Below are 23,845 nucleotides of genomic sequence, written 5' to 3'. Positions count from 1 at the left end.
CCTATAAATCAGGGGCAATTTACCTTGAGCTAATTAGCCTGCCAATGTACAAGTCTTTGGAGTGTGGAAGGTAAAGCAAAGCAACTGAAATCCACAGTGGGAAACAAAGTCAGGGAGAGTTCTGCAAAATGCAGCCTCATTATTATGTAGACAGCATCACCTCATTCATCGATGAGTCAAACATCCATCTGCCTGTACTAGCCTACACAGGGTCTTTAAATAACTTTGCACTTTGAGGTCACAGGAACACAGCACAAGCATCGCTACAGGTTATCATGAAGTTTAGTGTCTTACCTGTTCTGAGGAGCATTCGTTAATGACATCACAATGTTCTGTTCCAAGTAAAACAGCATGGAGAGAAGGAAGCCCAATCCCATTCCACCGAATATTGCTCCAACAGAGAGAAGGTGAAATGGGGCCAGATTGAACAAGCCTTCATTTGGATTATAACTAAATGAGGCAACTGAAAGATAGAAATAAAATAAACAAAAATGGTTAGGAATGGAAGAGCAGAACAGTTAAATAAACTTCCAGATTCAATTTAGTGTCAGAGAATGTACACAGTATACAAACTGAAATCCTCACTCTTCACAGACACCCTTGAAACAGAAGAAAAACCCCAAAGAATGAATGACAGAAAACATTAGAACCCCAAGCCCCCTTCCACACACAAACAGCAAAAGCATCAACCCTCCCATCACCAACCATGCAAGCAATAGATCCTCCCATGATCTACAATCCATCAAAAACTACTATCCATCCCAATACCTCAACATCTCAGACAGACTCCCTCACGCTTGCTAGTGAAAGAAAGAGACGCCACTCCTGCAACAGATGAGAAGAGAGACCAACAGCTTGCTGTTTCAATATTACAGTCTGCAGTATCGTTTATTCAAGTTCCCCAACTCGAGCACCAACAGGCAGAGACAGAGACGCTGCTCGAATGCAGGGGTCTTTCCTCAACAGCAGAGTATACTGCTGTACCCACTTCCTATTTGAGACGACCACCCAAAGCACCATTAGGGTATTGAACAACTTAACCATCAGCCACCATTAGGACATCTAGGATCTCTTGCTAAGAAATAGTTAAATTGCTTCCCCTAATCTCTTTCACTTTACCTTGAAAGGCTATTTTATTTTCCATTCAAAAGTTACCTTGTGGTCACCAGAGTTCAATTAACAGTGGAACCTTTAAAATTGATTAGACCATCTCCTGGTTTCAGATCTACACATCTTTCTGTTCTACAATTGGCTCTTTTCATGACAAAGAGCTTTCTTAACACAGAACATAGAATGCTGCACCACAGTACAGATCCTTCAGTCCATGATGTTGTGTTGACTTTTTAACCCACTGGGAACAATCTAACCTTTCCCTCCTACATAGTCCTCTGACCTTCTAACATCTATGACCTTTTATATGAAATCCAAATTCACCCAAAGTTCAGTATTTCCACTGTACTTGAAGTTCCCAATATATTCCTCTCTCCACTTGTAACTAGACCGTGCCTGATGGATGAGGATGGACTCACCAAAAGCTTCACCTCACTGAGGCTCGTCTTTCTGACCAACGTGAAAATAGCCGCCCATTCCGTGGGCACTCTCTGACTCGTGATGATTAGAAAGAAGAGGTAGAGTTCTTTGGTGGTAAAATGAATTTACCAGTGAAAAACCAGTTACAATTAGGATGCTGCCAGGACTTCAGGACCTCAGTTATAGGGAAAAGTTGAATAGGTTAGAACTTTATTCCCTGGAGTTTAGGAGAAGGGGAGATTTGATTAGAGGTATATCAAATTATGAGAGGTATAGATAGGGTAAGTGCAACCTGGCCTTTTCCATTGAAAACAAGAGAAAATCTGCAGATGCTGAAAATCCAAGCAACACACACAAAATGCTGGAGGAACCCAGCAGACCAGGCAGCATCTATGGAAAAGAGTACTGTTGACATTACGGGAGGAGACCCTTCATCAGAAGATGAAGGGCCTCAGCCTGAAACATCGATTGTTTACTCTTTTCCATTGATGCTACCTGGCCTGCTGAGTTCCTCCAGCATTTTGTGCGTGTTACTTTTTTCCACTGAAGTTGGGTGAGACTAAAACTAGAGGTTATGGTTATGGGTGAAAGGTGAAATGTTTCAGGGGAACAGGAGGGGAAACTTCGTCACTCAGAGGGTGGTGAGTGTGAAACGAGCTGCCAGTGGAAGTGGCTGATGCATGTTCAATTTCAACCTTTAAAATAAATTTTGATAAGTACATGGATTGGAGGTGGGTGGAGGGCTATGGTCCAGGTGCATGTCGATGGGACGAGGCAGAATAATAATTCAGCAGGGACTAGATGGGCTGAAAAGCCTGTTGCTGTAGGGCTCAATGACTATGACAAGACACAAAATACTGGTAGATTTAATTGATAGTTCTACTAACTATTACCTTGGAGAGAAGGTTAATTGAGATTTCAGCATATTTGCAGAAAACTAAAACCTTAAACCATTTAGAATCAAACCTGGTGAAAGTCATAGAATTAGACAGTAATACAGCATAGAAACTGGCTCCTTGGCCCTATTCTCCTATGCAAAAAAAGATTGTCTATCCAAGCTAGTCCCATTTACCCAAATCTGGCCTATATCCCTCTAAACCTTTCCTATCCATGTAAAAGTCACATATATATAGCTAAGAGTTTTGCACAGAGAGCGAGTCTATAAATCTGGCGGGAGCAAACGATGTTGAAATGGTGAGGGTGGAGTGCCATGGGAGGGTGTGAGACAGGTGGCAGAGGAGGACTGCTAGGGGCAGCAGGTGGCATAAGTGCAGACACACCCTGAGACACCAGGCATAGTCATTTGATTCCAACAATTGGATTATTGATCATTACAGAATGTCTTTCTGGTGCTTCCCACTCCCTGCCCTCTCTCTTCCCCCTTCCCACTCTCAGTCCACGATCAAGAACCATATTAGAATCAGGTTTATCATCACTCACAATATGCCATGAAATTTGTTTTTTGTGGCGGCAGTACAATATAATACATAAAATTACTGCAGTACTGTGCAAAAGTCTTAGGCTCCCTAGCTACGTACACGTGGTTTAGACTTTTGCACAGTACTATACACGTGCCTCAAACACTTCTCTGCCAGCTTACTCCAGAAGGGCACCATCATCTGTGTGAATAAGTTGCCCCTCAGGTGGCTTTTAAATCATTTTCCTCTCAACTTTAATCTATACCTGTCAGATCTTAATGCCCAAAGGTGTTGGATATGCATTCATAGACTGCATCATGAGTCTTTCCAAAAGTAATATTACTTGGAACTAAAAAGACAGCGAGATAATTATGAACTTCATCTTATTCAGGGTCACGTCGTAATCTCAAAATAAGTGATCACTGGAGAAAAGAAAGATTTTATACAGAGCACACATGAATTAATGCAGTTGAAAATGTGTCTTAGAACTTAAAGCCAACTACAAAAAAGTATGAGAAAAAGTGACAGAGCTATGGTGGAAATTAGAACAACTGACTTGCCAATAGTGACAGGCAGTTAAATATTGCATCATTCTTAGTGGAACTACATTCTGTCAATAAATTAAGAAATGAACTATGGGAAAAGGTTGGATTAAGGTATTAAAATAAAATGCTTTAAAGATTGGAGCGGTTTAGAAAGTGGCAGCAGATATAGATTAGTTTTATTTGTCACATGTACTCAAAACACTGTGAAATGCGTCATTTTGCATTCGGTCTAATCAGTGAGGATTGTGCTGAGGACTGCCTGCTAGTGTCGCCATGCCTCCAAAGCCAACACAGCATGCCTACAATTTATTAACCCTAATCTGTATGTCTTTGGACTGTGGGGGGAAACTGGAGCACCCAGAAGAAACCCACCATGTCACGGGGAGAACGCACAAATTCCTTACAGGCTGCAGCAGGAATTGAAGCCAGATCTGTGATCGCTGTCAATGTAAAGCGATTGTGCTAACCACTATACTAACAATACCACAATACTAAAAACAGACTTTTCAGGTTTGGATACACGTTGAAGATGGCAAGTAACATGTTCTATGGAAACTCACAGGCAGGAGAGACTATAATAATGACTTGTGCCATTATACATGTCTTCACTACAGAAACCACAATAACTAGTGAATGAGTATGAGGAACTTGTAAAGGGGAAATATAGGAAAGTATATGGAAATAAAAACTTGACAAAGGCCCTGAATTACTAGCCTGCATCCTAGGATTCCAAGGAGGTGGTTCTGGAGATGATGGAAGCATGAATTTATAGCTTCTGATATTCCTTCTACCTGGAACTGTCCAAGCAAATTTGGAGGGAGGAGATGAATTACATTGTTATTCATGCAAGAGGATAAACCAGCAGTTAACAGTCCAGCAAACTTGATATTAGTTAACCTATTCCATCTTCTTCAATTCTCTACGCTTACTTCTCCTCATCTGCTTATCACCTCCCCCCTGTGCCCTTCCTGCTTCCCTTCCTCCCAAATCTTCTCTCCTATCAGATTCCTTCTTCTCCAGCTCTTTACCTTTCCCACCTATCAGCTTCTTACCTCAACCCTCACTCTTCTATCCACCTGGTTTCACCTATCACCTTCTAGCCTGTACTCCTTTCCCTCGCCTGACCACCTCATTCTGCTCCTTCCTCCTTCCTTTCCAGTCCTGACCAAGGGTCGCAGTCTGAAATTTCCACTGTTTATTCATCTCCACAGTTGCTGCCTGACCTACTGAGTTCCTCCAGCATGTTGTATGAGTTGCTCTGGATTTCCAGCATCTGAAGAATCTCGTGTTTTTTTTAGGAATCATGTTATTTGGGAAATGATAACAGGGCCCTTAGACAGTGTCATGGTGATCTTACTAGAAGGAAATAGTGTTTGACAAATCTAATTTGATGATAAGTAAAGGAACTGGTGAAAGCAACACATTTATATTGTCAAAAGGATTAAATAGCATAGATCATCCTGCCCTTCGAGCATGCTTTGCCAGTTTTCCTGGTTAATATTCCAGCTTGGAATCATGCTCCTACACTCCCCTCCTTCCCTGTCACTCAGCTAACTCCAGTAATTACACTCAATTAATATCCAGAAATCTATAGATCTCTGCTTTGAGTGAACACAATGGCAGAATCTCAGAGCGAATTCCAGAGATTCAAGTCTTCTGAATTTAGTAAGTTTCTCTCTATTTTGGTCCAAAATGCCTAACTTGTGTCAGACTGTTAAGACCATTACGCCTGGGCTCATCTCCACAGCCAAAGGAAACATCCACCTGTTTGAACCCCGTGAGGATTTGCAACTTTCAATGAGATTGGAGTATAGGACAACGAGGGGAGATTTGACTGAGGGGATTTGACTCAGAGTCGGACTGTGATCGGCATGGCAGGGAGAGTTCTTCCTTCTCCCGTTTGCGTGAGATGTGGGACATTTGAGAAACTTTGAACTTTACTGTGCTCACGGACTTCTTCATCAAGTTATGGTATCGTGCACTGTTGTAACTATATGCTATAATTATGTGGTTTTGTCAGTTTTTTTAGTCTTGGTTTGTCCTGTGTTTTGTGATATCACACCGGAGGAAATAATGTATCATTTCTTAATGCATGCATTACTAAATGACAACAAAAGAGGACTGCGTGTCTTCATAATCTAAAATAGGGAAATGCAAGCAGGCATTTGCCACTGAGGTTGGATGAGACTGGAACTTAGGTTAAGTGTGTAAGGTGTAAGGTGTAATACATAAGGGGAACCTGAGGGGAAACTTCTTCATGTAGAGGGTGGTGAGAGTGTGGAATGAGCTGCCAATAGAAGTGGAGGATATGGGTGCAGTATCAACATCTAAGATAAGTTTGGGTAAGTACATGGATGGGAGGAGTGTGGATGGCTATAGTCCAAGTGCATATTGATGGGACTGGGCAGGATTATAGTGCAGCATTAAGAAGATGAGCTGAAGCACTATGACATTATCTGACATTCTTCCTAACTGTAGACAGTAAGGCCTTGTCCACTCAAATCTCTCGTGCTATTTCCTATTAGTAACGTTCTGTTCTATTGGTCACTTTCTCAATTAACTGTCACAGTTAAAGGTTCTGTTACGAAATACTTCCTTACAGATTTTGTACATCAGGTCGTTAGTTAAATTAAGAACTTGGAAATCAGAAATATATTAGGGAAAACAGATATTAAGGCAAAACATAAGGAATGAACAGCTCTATCAAAATTGCGAAGAATTTCCATAAGAATCAGCTTTAAACACTTTCACAATTTAATGATAGGGCAAAGCACAACCCACAATGGTTGAAATAACAGGAGGAGGAACAAAATATAAATAAGTTAATGAGATAGCAAAATGGTGACAGATAGTGTGCAAAAAAAAAAACTTTGGCAAGAGCAGTATCTTTGAACCGGTTAGAAATTAATAAATGTTGGTTCTAAGAGCGATCAGGGTAGTCTGACCAAGAAACAAAAGGTAAACTTGAAGGAACAGTAAGCAACTAGTGCAGGGGAGTAATACTGTACGACAATTTTACAAGACCTCATTTCGGCCATTGGCTTGATGTCTTTGTACCCTTGGAATCAGTCCATCATAGATGTATGAGGCTGGACCTCCTATTAGATTTACACAATTGGTCCACACACAAGGTCATAAGAATGAAAGGGGATTTCTTCAAGACATACAACATTTAGGGAAGAATGGATAGGTAGGTTGGCAGGCTACTTTCTCCAGCTGTAGAGATTAATAGAGGTCAACATGAGAGGGCATCTACTTAGAATCGGGATAAGAAATTTCTTTATTTAGGAGGCTTATTCATTAACTATATTCTCGGTTAGATTTTTGGGGATTGGCTGGGAAAGAGAACATGACGGCCAATTACCTCTGATCATAGTGGATTTTGGAACACCATCAAAGGACCATTATCCAAACATTCTCACACACAACCCTTCATCCTTAAAATTACAGCCACTTGTGTTCATTTACCCAAGAGCTAAACTAGCAATATCTACTTGATATAATCTCATCCAAGACATCTACCTTCAAGGCACAGTTATAATGACTATTGACAAAATGGAAGAGTTCTGTGGCAAGTTTTGGATAATGAAATTAATGAGACTTTAGAAGGCATTTGTCAGACCACACATGGGCTACGGTGAGCAGTTTAGGGCCCCGTAACTAAGAAAGGACTTGCTGGCATTGAAGAGGGTCCAGCGAAGGTTCACAAGAATGATCCCAGGAATGAAAAGATTAAAGTATGAGGAGCGTTTGATGACTCAGGGCCAATACATGTTGGAGTTTAGAAGAATGGGGGGGGGGGACAATCACATTGAGACCTACTGAATATTGAAAGGCCTAGATTAGGTGAGATATGGGGAAAAGGCAAGTAGATGGAGATGAATCCATGGCCAGATCAGCCATGATCTTATTGAATGGCGGAACAGGTTCAACGGGCCAGATAGCCTACTCCTGCTCCTATTTCATATGTTCTTATCAAGGGTTCCCAACCTTTTTCTGTGCCATTGGCCAAAACCATTAAGCAAGGGGTCCGTGGATCCCAGGCTGGCAACCCCTGGCCTTTTTAGGCTGGATGTGGAGAAGAATGTTTCCTACAGTGGGGGAGTCTGGGACCAGAGGGCATACCCTCAAAATAGAAGGATGTCCCTTTAGAAAAAATGTGAGGAGGAATTTCTTTAGCCAGAGGGTGATGAATCTGAAGAACTCAATGACATAGATGGCTGTGGTGGCCAAGTCATTGAGGATAGTTAAAGCAGATGTTCACAAATTCTTGATTAGTAAGGGTGTCAAAGGTTATAGTGAGAAAGGAGGAGAATAGGGTTGAAAGGGATAACAAATTAGCCATGACGAAATAATAGAATAGACCCAATGGGCTAATTCTACTCCTATTGTTGGGCGGAGCTAAAGACTGCGCCAGAGGGTGAATTCTCCCTACTCATCAGCGAAACAGTTGAAATCTTCCAATTTTAATGTCTCTATTTTCTTTTTCAGGGTTGCTGAGCTCTATCGGGAAGGACCGCAGTCCTGCATAACGACGTGTCCCCGGTCTCAGAGCTCCAGGTCCGGCCTGATGTCAGGCGCCGACAAGGCCCAATGGACACGAATTCTTGCCGGTGTCGCACACTGAAGTGCAGCGGGAGCCGGAACATCGAAGGCAGCGAGCGTGCCTGTCAGAAGACTCTGCACTCAGTAATCAATCAATTTGCTGATTCTCGAGTCGGGGAACTTGAAATAAAAGAAACAATGCTTCATACTGACTGTAACATCAAACTAGCAATTGCTTTCCTCCTTATCACAGTGGAAAGAGCGATACCTGTCTCTCCCTTATTAGTAAGAGAGCATCGGTGGGATGTCGAAATGCGAACAGTCAGTTTTTGACGGACTGTAGATCATGGTCCCTCTTTGGGGGCTGTGTTTTTGCTTGTATGTTGGGTAGTAGGAATGCTGATGCTTTATGCTAGAATAATTTGTGGGAGGGAGAAGGTTGATGCTGCTTATGCAGGGGGAGGGAGGCAGGGGGATTTGGTGTTCTTGATTTTTCTGTCGTTCATTCTTTGGGGGCTTTTCTTCTGTTTTGAGGATGCTTGTGAAGAGTAAGAATTTCAGGTTGTATATTGTATAGATTCTCTGATATTGAATGGAAGTATTAAACTATGTCTTATGGAAAGTGGAGGGAATAATGACAGCCAAGCAATGTTATAGGAAAGGAAAGTGACCCAATAGAAAGGCAAAGCTTCAATAAACCCCAGAGCAAAGCTAAAACAACACAAAGTTTAATGAAGTAAAAGAATAAACATACCCTTGATATCTCTAAAAAGGTATGATCCCACAAATGAAAATACCAACACCGATATTGGCAAGGCACAATCTGATAGAGTTTCTCGGACCCGGGCATGCAGGAAAGGGCTGTAATGAAAATAAAACTTTCAAAATTAAACCCAAATGGTAAAGAAATGCATATTGCACATTTAAAAGAAAACTCAAAGCATTTATAGACCACAATTTGAGCACTCTGTGAATCAACCGAACGATCAACATTAGACAATAGAACCAAAACAGATAAGATTCCATTGTTTTAGTACTATTTACAAAATAAATATTTCATCACATCATGTGCTTTGCCCAATGACATAGGCGATCGTGACCATGATTGTTCTCGACAGAAGTGGTTTGCCATTGCATTCTTCTGGGCAGTGTCTATTCAAGACAGGCGATCCCAACCATTGTCAATACAGTTCAGAGATTGCCTGAAGTCAGTGGTCGCAATACCAGGACTTGTGATTTGCACCAGCTGCTCCCATGACTTCATGTGACCCTGACCTGGGGCTAAACAGGTGCTACACTTTGCCCAAGGGTGTCCTGCAGGCTAGCAGAGAGAAAGAGTGCCTTACACCTCCTTTGGTAGAGACACATTTCCATCTCGCCACCCAAATAAATATTTGGTGCTAACAACCTTGGATCAACCAGCATTTGTTGAGACAAGGAAAAAATTGGAGGGAAGAGAACAAGTGAGACAACTGCATTGGGTCCCCATCCTGCCATTCCTCTTCAAAATCTCTTCACGGTACAGTATACCTATTCGTTACCAGCCTGTCTCACTCCTCTCCCCTCAATGTTTAGACAATACAATAAGATATAGAAACAGAACTAGGCCAATCGGCATAGAGTCTGCTCCACCATTCAATCATGGCTGATTCCTCTTTTTCCTCCCCTCCTCAGCCCCACTTCCCAGCCTTCTCCCCACAACCTTTGATGTTGTAGCCAATCAAGAACCTATCACTCTCCACCTTAAATACACCCAGTGACCTGGTCTCCATAGCTGCCTGCGGTAACAAATTTCACAAATTTGCCACCCTCTGACTAAAGAAATTTTTCTGCATCTGTTTTAAATGGATGGCCCCTCTATCTTGAGGCTGTGCCCTCTTGTCCTAGATGCTCCCTCCATGGGAAACATCCTTTCCACATCTACTCTGTCAAGGCCTTTCAACATGAGAAAGGTTTCAATGAGATTCCCCCTCATCCTTCTAAATTCCAGCGAGTACAGGCCCAGGGTCATTAAACTTTCCTCATAAGATCGCCCTTTCTTTCCCAGAATCATCGTTATGAAACTCCTCTGAACCCTCTCCAATGCCAGCACATCTATTCTTAGACAAGGGACTAGAACTGTTCACAATACTCAAGGTGAGGCCTCACCAGTGCCTTATGAAGCCTCAGCATCACATCCCTGCTCTTGTATTCTAGGCCTCTTGAAATGAATGCTAACATTGCATTTGCCTTACTCACCACTGTCTCTACCTGCAAGTTAACCTTAAGTGTCATCTGCACAAGGACTCCCAAGTCCCTTTACATCTCAGATTTTTTGATTTTCTCCCTGTTTATAAAATAGTCTGCACATTTATTTCTTCTACCAAAGTGCATGACCATGCATTTTCCAACATTATATTTCATTTGCCACTTTCTTGCCCATTCTCCCCATCTGTCCAAATCCTTCTGCATCCTACCTGTTTCCTCAACACCACCTGCCCCTCCACCAATCTTTGTATCATCTGCAAACTTGACAACAACGCCATCTACTCCTTCATATAAATCACTGATACAGCACAAAAAGAAACTGTCCCACTAGCACTGGCAGCCAACCAGAAAAGAATCCTTTTATAAACAAGAGAAAATCTACATATGAGGAGTAGATTTAAAAGGTGGGGGAGGGGAGAGAGAAAAACACAAGGTGATAGGTGAAACTGGGAGAGGGAGGGATGAAGTAAAGAAATGGTAATTTGATTGGTGAAAGAGATACAGGGTTGGAGAAGGGGGGAGTCCGATAGGAGAGAACAGAAGGCCATGGAAGAAAGAAAAGATGGGAAGAGCAACATAGGGATCGATACATCAATAATAAATTTACCTGGAAGAGTAGGAATTTAAGTACTGAGGAGAAATTGAGATTGTCTTTAGCATGTCCTTAGGGTGTGTTGATTGTTAGCACAGACATGCTAGATGCTTCAATGAACATGTGATAAATAAATGAATCTGAATCTGACTGGTTTCTAACCCAGAGGGCAAGATTTAGACTGTAAGACGTAGGAGCAGAATTAGCCCACTTGGCCCATCGAGTCTGCCCTGCCATTTCATCATGGCTGATCCAATTTTCCTCTCAGTCCCAATCTCCTGAATTCTCCCCATATCCCTTCATGCACTGACCAATCAAATCTATCAACCGCTGCCTTAAAGACTTGGCCTCCACAGCTGCCTGGGGATGGGCAGGCAAGGAGATAAGGTGAGAGGGAAAAGGGGAGGCCATTGATTGAAATATCGGAATGGGAATGGGAAGTGGAATTAAAGTGGGTGGCCACCGGGAGATCCTGCTTCCTCTGGAGGACAGAGCGTAGGTGCTCAGCAAAACGGTCTTCCAATCTACTTTGGGTGTCACCGATAAATGGGAAGCCGCACCGGAAGCACTGGACACAGTACATGACTCCAGTAGATTCCCAGGTAGCAAAGCTTTTTCTATCCACCTTGAATTGTTTGCTAATTTGCTTTTATATTTCATCTTTCTCCCCAGTGATTCTTTTAGTTGCTTTCTGCAGATTTATAAAAGCTTCCTAATCCTCTATCTTCCCATTAGTTTTTGCTTTGTTCTTTTGCTTTTACATTACATTAGCTTTCATAGAGAATCAGGTAATTTTAAAAAAAAAAGTGTTAGGTAGCAATTCTAGAGGGAAAATGGACAGTCAAGATAAAGTGCAGATGGAGGGTCTCAACCCAAAATGTCAATTATCCACTTCTCTTTACAGATACTGCCTGAACCCCTCAAGATCCTCCAGTATTTTGTGCACTACTCCAGATTCCAGCGTCAGCAGGCTGCTGTCTTTCTCACTTCCAATACCGGCTACCTTCCCCCTCCTCTTTCTCTCCTGATGTAGGGCCATGACCAAAAAATGTCAACCGTGCTTTAGTCTCCACAGGTGCTACTTGACCCTTCAGTTCTCCATGCAATTTATTATGTTTTACCCCAGGTTCCACCTTCAAAACTCATATGTCTCAAACATTTGAGGCTTTCTTTCCTTTGAGCGGATTTCCTGTACAGTTCTTTACAGAATACAAGGCAGTACCAGTAACCTGAAGCACAACCTGCAGTGGGCCAGGTAAGCTGTCCAACGCCAGCATGGAAACAGAATCTGCTGTAAATCAGATGACAAAGTTTAATTGCTTTATCTGGGCTGATGTCTTCCTCGTTGTCACACAATGCATCTAACCAGGATTGTTGAAATGTTTACATTTATTTGTCATGTGCACTGTGAAACACACAGTGAAATGCATCGTTTTGCATCAATGACCAACACAGTCTGAGGATTATGCTGGGGGCAGCTCACAAGTGCCCCCACGCTTCCGATGCCAACATTTGCCCACAACCAACATAGCATGCCCATAAACTAGAATTATCTGTAGCGACTACTTGAAAAATAAATGTCACTGAGAGGTGAAGAGAGGGAGTATTGTATGATGCACTTCCAACTAACTGAATTCCCAAACAGTGCGTTTTCATCCTTTATTACAAATTGGCAATAAAATTATTCAACTCTCCGTATTTCATGTGAAACAAAGATAAGCATAATTTGATCAAATTCAAACAAGAATGAGCAAAGATGAAAAATATACGCTCCCTACTCACCCCCTCTCTATGCAGCCAAAACAGGTGATTAAATTCATTTATTTTAACCACTACACAACGCAGTGCGCCGCCCGCTAACCTCTGCCCAAACCCACGTGACACGTTACTTTACCCAAAGTAAGACTGCGCGTCACAAATACAATACAGACAATGAATATATCCATCGCTCCTACACAACTAAAATAGACCCAAGGCACAAGTTGGTGAATAAAGGACCAGTTTTTGTAATTGATAGAAGAGTTATTGCCTTCCACTTCATCTGTACTTGAATAGCATAAGAGACTATTAACAGTCTTCATTTTAGCTTGCATGTACAACTTTCCCTAGACTCTCCGGTGTTCAATCCTCAACCGAGGCGATGACATGTTCGGTGTCAAACTCCGCACAAATCAACTAAGTGGTGGAATGGGGATGGGAGTTAGTTCATTACTGTCACACGTACTGAGATATATTTTACATGACACCATGTGCCTGTGAAGCAGCTGCCGGCAAGTCTTTCAGTGCACCTGTGCACCTGTGCACCTGTGCAGATGACAATAAACTCACCTTCGATCCATACCAATCATTTCATTACAATGTGTATAGAGGTGTACAAGGAAAAAACTGTAACCGAATACAGAATAATGCACTGTCGTCACAGAGAAAGTGCAGTGCAGGCAGATAAGGTACAACAAGGTCGACTGTGAGCTCTAGATTCCATCTTATGGTACTAGGGGATTGTTCAGTCGCCTTGTCAAGGCAGGATGGAACTTGAGGTGATATGTGCTTTCAGGTTTTTGCATCAGGTTGGCTTCTGAGCCAAGAAGTTAGATGACAAAAAGGGGCTCAAATGAGAGTCAGGTGAACAACAGAATCAAACAAAGCTTACGATAGAATCTTCAGAACATATGGTTGCTATTCCTGACCGTTTTTGGTGAGAATTGTCCAAATTGAGTTCTCTCTCCTGTTGTTAAATTAACAATTCCTCCCTTTGGAAGTATTTATTCAATTCTTAGTTGAAATGTTCCACTGAATCTTCTCCCAACTGTGTAATCCTGTTCATAATCCACTGTGTTGTTTCCTTACATCCACTCTGGCTCTTATTAAATAGGGGGCCACAAAACAGCAGACAAATTTGAATAGGTATTTTGCGTTAGGCTTCACTGTGGAAGACACTAGCAGGATGGTGGAAGTTCCAGGTGTCAGGGGGCATAAAGTGTGTGAAGTTACTTCAGAGGTGTACAAGATGAAGAGAGGCATTGATCGTGTGGATAGCAGAGGCTTTTTCCAAGGGCTGAAATGGCCAGCACAAGAGGGCATAATTTTAAGGTGCATGGAAGTAGGTACAGAGGAGATGTCATGGTTGGTTGCAACACACATAAAAGTTGCTGGTGAACGCAGCATCTCTAGGAAGAGGTGCAGTTGACGTTTCAGGCCGAGACCCTTCGTCAGGACTAACTGAAGGAAGAGTGAGTAAGGAATTTGAAAGTTGGAGGGGGAGGGGGAGATCCAAAATGATAGGAGAAGACAGGAGGGGGAGAGATGGAGTCAAGGGCTGGACAGGTAATAGGCAAAAGGGATACGAGAGGATCATGGGACAGGAGGTCCGGGAAGAAAGACGGGAGGGGGAGACCCAGAGGATGGGCAAGGGGTATATTCAGAAGGACAGAGGGAGAAAAAGGAGAGTGAGAGAAAGAATGTGTGTATAAAAATAAGTAACAGTTGGGGTACGAGGGGGAGGTGGGGCATTAGCAGAAGTTAGAGAAGCCGATGTTCATGCCATCAGGTTGGAGGCTACCCAGACGGAATATAAGGTGTTGTTCCTCCAACCTGAGTGTGGCTTCATCTTTACAGTAGAGGAGGCCGTGGATAGACATGTCAGAATGGGAATGAGATGTGGAATTAAAATGTGTGGCCACTGGGAGATCCTGCTTTCTGGTTGGTTGGTTGGTTGGTTGATTTATTTATTTATTTGTTTGTTTATTTGCAGAGAGAGTGGTGAGTGCATGGAATGGGTTGCCAGCGGCAGTGGTGGAGGCAGATACAATAGGGTCTTTTAAGAGACTCCTTAATAGGTACATGGAGCTCAGAAAAATAGAGGGCTATGGGTAAGCCTAGGTAATTTCTAAGGTAAGGACATGTTTGGCACAGCTTTGAGGGCCGAAGGGCCTGTATTGTGCTGTAGGTTTTCTATGTTTCTAACTGATAGAAGGTTCTTGTGAAAATGAAAGTCACCCGGACCAGGTGGTGTACACCTGAGTTCTGAAAGAGGTGCCTGAAGTGATTGTAGAGGCATTAGCAATGATCTTTCAAGAATCACTAGATTCTGGAATGGTTCTGGAGGACTGGAAAACTGTAAATGTCACTTCACTCTTCAAGAGGGAGAGGAGCAGAAGAAAGAAAATTACAGGCCAGTTAGTCTGACCTCCGTGGTTGGGAAGATTGTTGGAGTCAATTATTAAGGATCATCTTTCAAGGTATTTGGAGGCACATGATAAAATACAGCATAGTCAACATGTTTCCTCAAGGGAAAACCTTCCCTAACAAATCTGTTGGAATTCTTTGAAGTAGTAATAAACAGGATAGACAAAGGAGAATTGGTTGATGTTGTGTGCTTTGATTTTCAGAAGGCCTTTGACAAGGTGCCACACAAGAGGCTGCTTAACAAGATATGAGGCCATGGTATTACAGGAAAGGTTCTAGCATGGATAAAGCGGTGGCTGATTGGCAGAAGACAAAGAGTGGGAATAAAGGGAGCCTTTTCTGACTAGCTGCCTGTGACTTGTGGTGTTCCACAGGGGTCTTTGTTAGGACTGATTCTTTTTACATTACATGTCAATGATTTGGATGATGGAATTGATGAATTTGTTGCAAAGTTTGCAGACGATATTAAGATAGGTAGGGGGCAGGTCGTTTGAGGAAGTAGCGGGGCTACAGAAGGACTTAGACAGATTAGGAGAATGGACAATGAAATGGCAGATGGAACACACTGTCGGGAAGTTTGGTAGAAGAAATGAAAAGGTTGACTATTTTCTATATGGAGAGAAAATACACAAAACTGAGGCGCAAAGGGACTTGAGAGTCCTTGAACAACAGGAGTTCTGCAGATGCTGGAAATTCAAGCAACACACATCAAAGTTGCTGGTGAACGCAGCAGCCCAGGCAGCATCTCTAGGAAGAGGTACAGTCGACGTTTCAGGCCGAGACCCTTCGTCAGGTTATAAGGTCTTGATAGAGTGGATGTGGAGAGAATGTTTCTTATGGTGGGAGACTCTAAGACCAGAGGACACAGCCTCAGAATATTGGGGCGACTTTTTAGAATGGAGATGAGGAGGGATTTCTTTAGCCAGAGAGTGCCGAATCTGTGGAATTCTTTGTCACAGGCAGCTGTGGAGGCCGAGTCTTTAAGGCAGCGGTTGATAGATTCTTGATTGGTCAGTACATGAAGGGATATGGGGAGAAGGCAGGAGATTGGGACTGAGAAGAAAATTGGATCAGCCATGATGAAATGTCAGAGCAGACTCGATGGGCCAAATGGGCTAATTCTGCTCCTACATCTTACAGTCTAAATCTTGCCCTCTGGGTTAGAAACCAGTCAGATTCAGATTTATTTATTTATCACATGTTCATTGAAGCATCTAGCATGTTTGTGCTAACAATCAACACACCCTAAGGACATGCTAAAGACAACCTCAATTTCTCCTCAGTACTGAAATTCCTACTCTTCCAGGTAAATTTATTATTAAAGTATCTATACCATTAACAACCATGATAAACCATACACAACAATGGCAGAGTCCCTGAAAGTGGGTCTACAGGTTACACAATCAGTTCAGTGCTTATGCAAGTGAGGCCATCCATGTCGGTCCAGAGGGCTGATGGTTGTAAGGCAACACTGTTCCTGAACCTGGTGGCGAAGGACCCAAGACTCCTGCACCTTCTATCCAATGGCAGCAGTGAGAAAGAGGGAGACATGGCAAATGCAGCTAAACAAGATGGACTCCGGTGGGGGATTTTGGCTGGTACAGACTCCTAAGTAGACCTCCCTTGCATTCTGTTTTGATTCTTCCCTTTTGTACTACCTCGATGTGCTTAATGTGTCTGTCCTAATGATGCACAAACATCACATTGTATATGTGATGATAATAAAACAATCACCAAGTCACTTGACCTTGTTGCCTGCAATTGACCACCAACCAACTGCTTAAGTGTTTACAACAATTACAGTTTAATTTGTTATAACACACCGAGAGTGCCTTTAAATTTTTTCCAGAAACCGGCTTCACATCTTGCCCCAAGATTGGCATCTTCAGTTCCTGAACCCTAAATGGAAATAAAGAAAACTCCAAAAGGTTACAAATCACCAGGCTGAAGAACAACTCCTTCCCTACTGCGATTCAGACTACTGAACCAAGCACCTCCTTCATGCCCAGTCTACCATGAAAGTCAATATCTCCTTCCATGGATTCTGTCTTCCAACTGCCTTGGAAAAGCAGCCAGCATAATCAAAAACATCTTGTGCCAAGATGAGGCCACACTCAGGTTGGAGGAGCAACACCTTACGTTCTGCCTGGGTAGCCCCCAATCTGACAGCGCGAACATCGATTTCTCCTTCTGGTAAAAGAAATCCATCCCACCCCCCTCTTCCCCACTCTGGCTTTCTACCTATTCTCACCAGCCAATCCCTTCCCCTGGGTTGCCTCCTCCTTCCCTTTCTCCCATGCTCCATTCTCCTCTCCTATCAGATTCCTTCTCTAGCCCTTCAACTTTCACCTGGCTTCCCTCATCTCGTTCCAGATAACCTCGTTCCCCTCCCCCAACCTTTTTATTCAGATAACCACGAGGAAATCTGCAGATGCTGGAAATTCAAGCAACACACACAAAATGCTGGTAGAACACTGCAGGTCAGGCAGCATCTATAAGAAGAGGTAGAGGTACAGTCGACATTTTGGGCCGAGACCGTTCATCAGGACTGACTGAAAGAAGAAATAGTCAGAGATTTGAAAGTGGGAGGGGGAGGGGGAGATCTAAAATGATAGGAGAAGAGAAGAGGGGGAGGGATGAAGCTAAGAGCTGGAAAGTTGATTGGCTGAAGGGAGACAAAGCTGGAGGCATGGGAGAAAGAAAGGGGGAGGGGAGCACCAGAGGAAGATGGAGAGCAGGCAAGAAGTGATTGTGAGAGGGAAAGAGAGAGAGAAAAAAGGTGGGGGGGGGGAATAATAAATGAATAAATAAATAAAATAGGGGATGGGGCAAGAAGGGGAGGAGGGGCATTAGTGGAAGTTAGAGAAATCAATGTTCATGCCATCAGGCGGGAGGCTACCCAGACAGAATATAAGGTGTTGTTCCTCCAACCTGAGTGTGGCTTCATCTCGACAGTAGAGGAGGCCATTGATTGACATATCAAAATGAGAATGGGACGTGGAATTAAAATGTGTGGCCACTGGGAGATCCTGCTTTCTCTGGCAGACAGAGCGTAGGTGTTCAGCGAAACGGTCTCCCAGTCTGCGGCAGGTCTCGCCAATATACAGAAAGCTGCCCCGGGAGCACTGGACACAGTATATCACACCAGCCGACTCACAGGTGAAGTGTCGCCTCACCGAGAAGGACTGTTTGGGTCCCTGAATAGTGGTGAGGGAGGAAGTATAACGTTGACTGTACCTCTTCCTATAGATGCTGCCTGACCTGCTGAGTTCCTCCAGCACCTTTTGTGTGTTACTTTGGATTTCCAGCATTTGCAGACTTTCTTGTGTTTATAAATCAAAAACCCTCCCACCCTGGTCATTCTCTCCCAGTCCCCTAGAGATTAGGTAAAGGGTTCCCAACCTGGAGTCCATGAATCCCTTGCTGAATGGTATTGGTCCATCGTATAAAAATAAGATTGGGCACATCTGGTCTAGGATCATGGGAGGTAGTTAAAGAGGAAGCAGGCAAATGGTTGAATGATCAGGGAATTCAGAGCAATGGGGGATCAGCTGAAGGCCTGGGGCAGATCAGAGATGATCATATTGAAAGTTCAGGCAGGCTTGAAAGGCCAGGTGGTCTACTCTTGCTCCTACTGTGTTCAGTGCTTATGTCTCTGGATCAGGGATCCACAAACCTTGTAATTAGTTCAGTAGCCACTTTGCTACTATGTCCTAAATGGACACAGGCTTTATTTGTCACATGCATGTGGAATCACATCCACAGGTTCCTTAAGTTTGTTATAGCTGGGACTGGCAGCAGGGACAAGCTCCCACTACCTATTAACTGCTGCCAATGGTGTGCGCCTCAAATAGCCTCTGACAACCAAGTGCAGCTCCTGACCTTCATGTGTGGTTTAGCTACTAAGTCCGACAGAACTATTTCCACAGACAGGAGATGTGGCTTACTGGCACCTTAAAACCAGTCGCTTTGGGCATGAAGAAGGAGGAAAAGGAAAAGTCTGATCTCAAACCTACGCAGCCTTGTGACTATACCCACTCTTGAGGAAAGCTGTGGGAGTAAACCCTGAGGGAAAAGTCCGGAGCTGGAGTCCCTAAGTTCACCGTTGAGTTCACCGCTGACCGGCAACTTCTGTGATGCTGCTAGTGCCAAACTGAATCAGTCTCTGCTGTTCATTTGGGTTTATCAGATGAGTAGAGAAGGGCAACAGCTGCTCTCCATATCGTACTGACCTGGCTTGCGTATCTAGACAGGCAGGACACAATATCCATGATCAAACCTGATCAATGGAAGCCTACAATGGAAAAATTGAAACATATTGTAGCAACGACAAACACAGTCCGAAGAATGGGCTGGGGGCTGCCTGCAAGAGTCGCCAGACTTCCGGCATCAACATAGCATACCTGAAACCTACAGAGCGTGCCCACAAAATAAAACTAACTAAAATGAAAACTAAAATGCACCCAAGGGATCAGTTAGTGGAGAAAAATACCAGTTTTCCCCATAGAGTTATTGTCTTCCACATCATCTGTATTTTGAATAAAATATGAGATTTTTAGCAGAGATCATGTATGTACATCTCTCCCCAGCACTCAGATGTCCAATACTCAGCTGGATAGACTTGAAGCGATGACAGAACATAGAACATAGAAAACCTACAGCACAATACAGGCCCTTTGGCCCACAATGCTGTACTGAACATGTACTTAATTTAGAAATTACCTAGGGTTACCTATAGCTCTCTATTTTTCTAAACACCATGTACCTATCCAGGAGCCTCTTAAAAGACCATATCGTATCCGCCTCCACCACCATTGCCGGCAGCCCATTCCATGCATTCATCACTCTCTGCGTAAAAAACTTACCCCTGACATCTCCTCTGTACCTTCTTCCAAGCACCTTAAAGCTATGCCCTCTCGTGTTAGCCATTTCAGCCCTGGGAAAAAGCCTCTGACTATCTACACGATCAATGCCCCTCATTACCTTATACACCTCTATCAGGTCACCTCTCATCCTCCGTCGCTCCAAGGAGAAAAGGCTAAGTTCACTCAACTTATTCTCATAAGGCATGTTCCCCAATCCAGACAACATCCTCTGCACCCTTTCTATAGTTTCCATACCCTTCCAGTCATGAGGTAGTCAGAACTGAGCACAGTACTCCAAGCGGGGTCTGACCAGGATCCTATACAGCTGTATCATCACCTCTCAGTTCTTGAACTCAGTCTCACGGTTGATGAAGACCAATACACCGTATGCCTTCTTAACCACATAGAGAGAGGGGGGAGGGAGAGGGGGGGAAGGGGGGAAGGGTGGGGAGGGGGGAGGGGGAGGGGAGGGGGAGAGGGGGGAGGGGGAGGGGGGAGAGGGAGGGGGAGGGGAGGGGGAGAGGGAGGGGGAGGGGGAGGGGGAAAGGGAGGGGGAAAGGGAGGGGGAGAGGGAGGGGGAGGGGGAGGGGGAGGGGGAGAGGGAGGGGGAGAGGGAGGGGGAGAGGGAGGGGGAGAGGGAGGGGGAGATAGATAAAAAAATCTGAGGCAAAAAGTGACTTGCCAGCTCTTGTGCAGGATTCCCTGAAGGGTAATTTGCAGGTTGAGTCTGTGGAGAAGGCGGCAAATTTGATGTTGGCATTCATTTCAAGAGGACTAGAATATCAAGGCAAAGATGTAATGCTGAGACTTTACAAAGCACTGGTGACACCTCACTTGGAGTATTATGTGCAGTTTTGGGCCCCTTTAGTAAGAACTGGAATTCGTTGTGAACAAGGTGGGAGAGCAGAAACCTGATGAATGAGGACTAACCAGTCAGGAGGAAGAGACTACGGGGGCGGGGGGGGGGTGGGTATAAATACCACTGGACTAGACATGCCCAGGCAGCATCCCTGAAAATGATGGCAGAGTTTGTCATCAAAACATCAGTTTATAGTCAATATCTGTACCTGGCAGGAAGCCCAAGAAAAGTTTGTTCATAATCTTATAGTGTTTTTTTGAAGAAGTTAGCAGAAAAGTTGAAGGTAAGGCAGTGGATGTTGTCTACATGGCCTTCAGCAAGGCCTTTGACAAGGTCTCACATGGTTGTTTTCTTTGGAGCGGTAATGTCTGAGGGGAGATCTGATAGAGGCTTATAAGCTAGATAGTTAGGGTAGACAGACAATATCCTTTCCAGTGTTGAAATGCCTATTACTAGAGCGCATGCATTTAAGGTGAGAGGGGGTAATTTCAAAGAGGATGTGAAGGTCATTTTTTTTTTTAAATACAGAGAGTGGTGGTACCTCGAATGCACCTGGAGAGATGGTAAAGGCAGATACATTTAGGGACTTTTAAGGGATGTTTGGGTAGGCACATGAATGTGAGAACTGTAGAAGGATATGGACATTGTACAGACAGAAGGGATTAGCTAGCCATTTGATAACTAATTCAATAGATTTGGCGCATAATCGTGGGCCAAAGGGGCTGTTGTTCTGCGGGACTGTTCTATGTTCTAACCCTCAACAGAAACAAAGGAATCTCAGAAGGTTTACAGACAACCAGTCTTAAGAATAGCTTCTTCTCTACCACTATTCAGACAACTGAACCAACCATTTCTTTCATATCCAGTCTACCATGAAAGTCAGCCTATTCCTCCATGAACTCCATCTACACTTCCAACTGCCTTGGGAATGCAGCCAATGTAATCAAAAACCCACCCCTCTCTCCTTCTCCCCCCTTCCCCTCGAGTCTAGCTCATGGGAGGAATTGAAAGAGGAAGCAGACAAATTTATTTCTGAACTTTGAGATCTCTGTTCTTGAATCCTTTTTTTGTCCCCTCCAACCGCCTCTCAACCTTCCTGGGAAATTTGAACAGTTTGAAAGTTTGTGTTAACTTTCATCTGCCTTGTGTCTGCCTAGTCCACCAGCCTGCCTCCATTCTTCTGTGAGAACCTACCATTCATCTCACAGCACCTCTAATTCCAGGTTTTGTTCTGTCACCTTTTGGACAGAGTAGCCTTAATCACCTAGACCCAAGCCGGTAATATAAATTAGTGAAAACAGTAGTCCTGGTACCAGACCCCAGAAGAATACCGAATGTATTCAATATCTGAAAAACAAACAAAAATACAAATAGTGGAGGTGTGTGGAATGAGAAATAGAATGAACTTCTCAAGTCCCAGAAATTTTGTTGGATGGGGAGGCTTCAACTCATAGCATCAGCCATTTCTCTCCCTCCACAGATGCTGCCTGGTCTGCTGAGTGTTTTCAGCATTTTGTATTTACGTGTACTGCTGGACATCCAGTCACAGGAAAAACAAACATTCATGCTTGTGTCAGATCACTCACCCAATTTTCTAACCAAGCACCTTATCTAAAAACCTTTAATAGTTTATATTACCACATTAACTGCACCAGACTTCATTATAAAACTCTATAACATTAGATAAACACTATTTGCCTTTAACAAATTCATGCTGCCTTCTCCCAATCAATACACACACAACTGTAATGAAGACCGATTGTTAATTCTGTCCTTGATTATAGTTTCTGAAAGTTTCTCTCCAGAGATTTAGGCTGACATGGCAAACCATGAAATGAATTTCTTTGCGTCACTACTGACAGAGGGCATCGTGTAAATTCCGCAGAGCCTAATAATGAGGAATGAAGTCTCACCAAAATTATAACAAGCCAAGCAACAAAGCAGAAGAAATCAGTGGTGCAAAGATAGTGACAACTCCCAGGAATGGTAAGACCATTAGATATAGGAGCAGAATTAGGCCATGTGACCCATTGACCCATCGTTTCAACATAGTTGATACATTTCCCTCACCACGCCAATCTGCTGCCTTCTCCCCATATCCCTTCATACCCTGATTAATCAAGAAGCTACTAATTTCTGCTTTAAACATACACAACCACTTGGCCTCCACACCCGCCTGTGGCAACGAACTCCACAAATTCACCATTCACTGGCTAAAGAAATTCCTCTTTATCTTTGTTCTAAATGGATGTCCCTGTATTCTGAGGCTGTTCTCTCTGGTCCTAGACTCTCCCACCATAAAAAAACATCCTCTCCACATCCACTCTGTTGAAGCCTTTCAACATTCAATGGGTTTCAATGAGCTCCCCCTCACCCATCATTCTTCTGAATTCCAGTGAGTACAGTTCCAGAGCCATCAAACGCTCCTCATTTGACAAGCCTTTCAATGCTGGAATCATTTTTGTGATCCTCCTTTGAACCCTCTCCCATGTCAGCACATCCTTTCTAAGATAAGGAGTGTGAAAGTATACAAAACTTTGGAAATTGATCCAAATTCTTACTCCCTTGGACTGGGGGGGAAAAAAAATCACACACGCCATACTACTTTCTTAAGAAAAGTGAGAGGGTCAAAGAAATCGAGTTTAGCCTAATTCCATTTGAGAGTTTACCAGTGAAGTGGTATACAATCCAGCACGAGGGTGAGCTAGTAACGGACTAACAGTGCCTTGTAAAAGTATTTAACCCCCAACCCTTTCTTCCACTTAAATGAGTATAACAACCAAAGATTTTGATCAATTTAACTGAGAATTTTTATATGTGAATCACATGCTCCTTCCCCCCCCCCCCCAAAAAAAGCAGGGAAAATTGTAAAGCATGAAAATCTAAAAATTCAATAACTGAAATGTCAGCAGTTCTAAAGTATTCAGCCCACTTTGCACAGAACTTAGTTGAACCAACTCTTGCAGTTATTACAGCCAATAGTCTTTTTGAACAAGTCTTTATTTGCTTTGCACAATGTAATGAAGCAAGATTTGCCCATTCCTCCTTGCAAAATTGCT

At 43.4% G+C, this 23,845-nt stretch overlaps 1 protein-coding gene across 6 annotated transcripts in view; it reads right to left on the bottom strand.

Moving 5' to 3' along the window:
• The window catches only part of slc4a11 (solute carrier family 4 member 11), a 302,038-nt gene that overhangs the window by 18,498 nt on the left and 259,695 nt on the right, over positions 1 to 23,845 (bottom strand). For all 6 annotated transcript variants that reach the window (XM_063047132.1, XM_063047129.1, XM_063047131.1 and 3 more), the window contains 2 exons: positions 8,793 to 8,899; positions 295 to 463 (listed from right to left, as the gene is read on the bottom strand). In XM_063047132.1, coding sequence (XP_062903202.1) covers positions 295 to 463; positions 8,793 to 8,899 — 276 coding nt within the window. The remainder of the gene's footprint in view (positions 1 to 294; positions 464 to 8,792; positions 8,900 to 23,845) is intronic.

The sequence above is a fragment of the Mobula hypostoma genome, chromosome 4 (genome assembly GCF_963921235.1).
Source record: "Mobula hypostoma chromosome 4, sMobHyp1.1, whole genome shotgun sequence".
NCBI lineage: Eukaryota > Metazoa > Chordata > Chondrichthyes > Myliobatiformes > Myliobatidae > Mobula > Mobula hypostoma.
The sequence above is the reverse complement of the archived record's forward strand: the minus strand, read 5'-3'. Positions and strand labels throughout refer to the sequence as shown.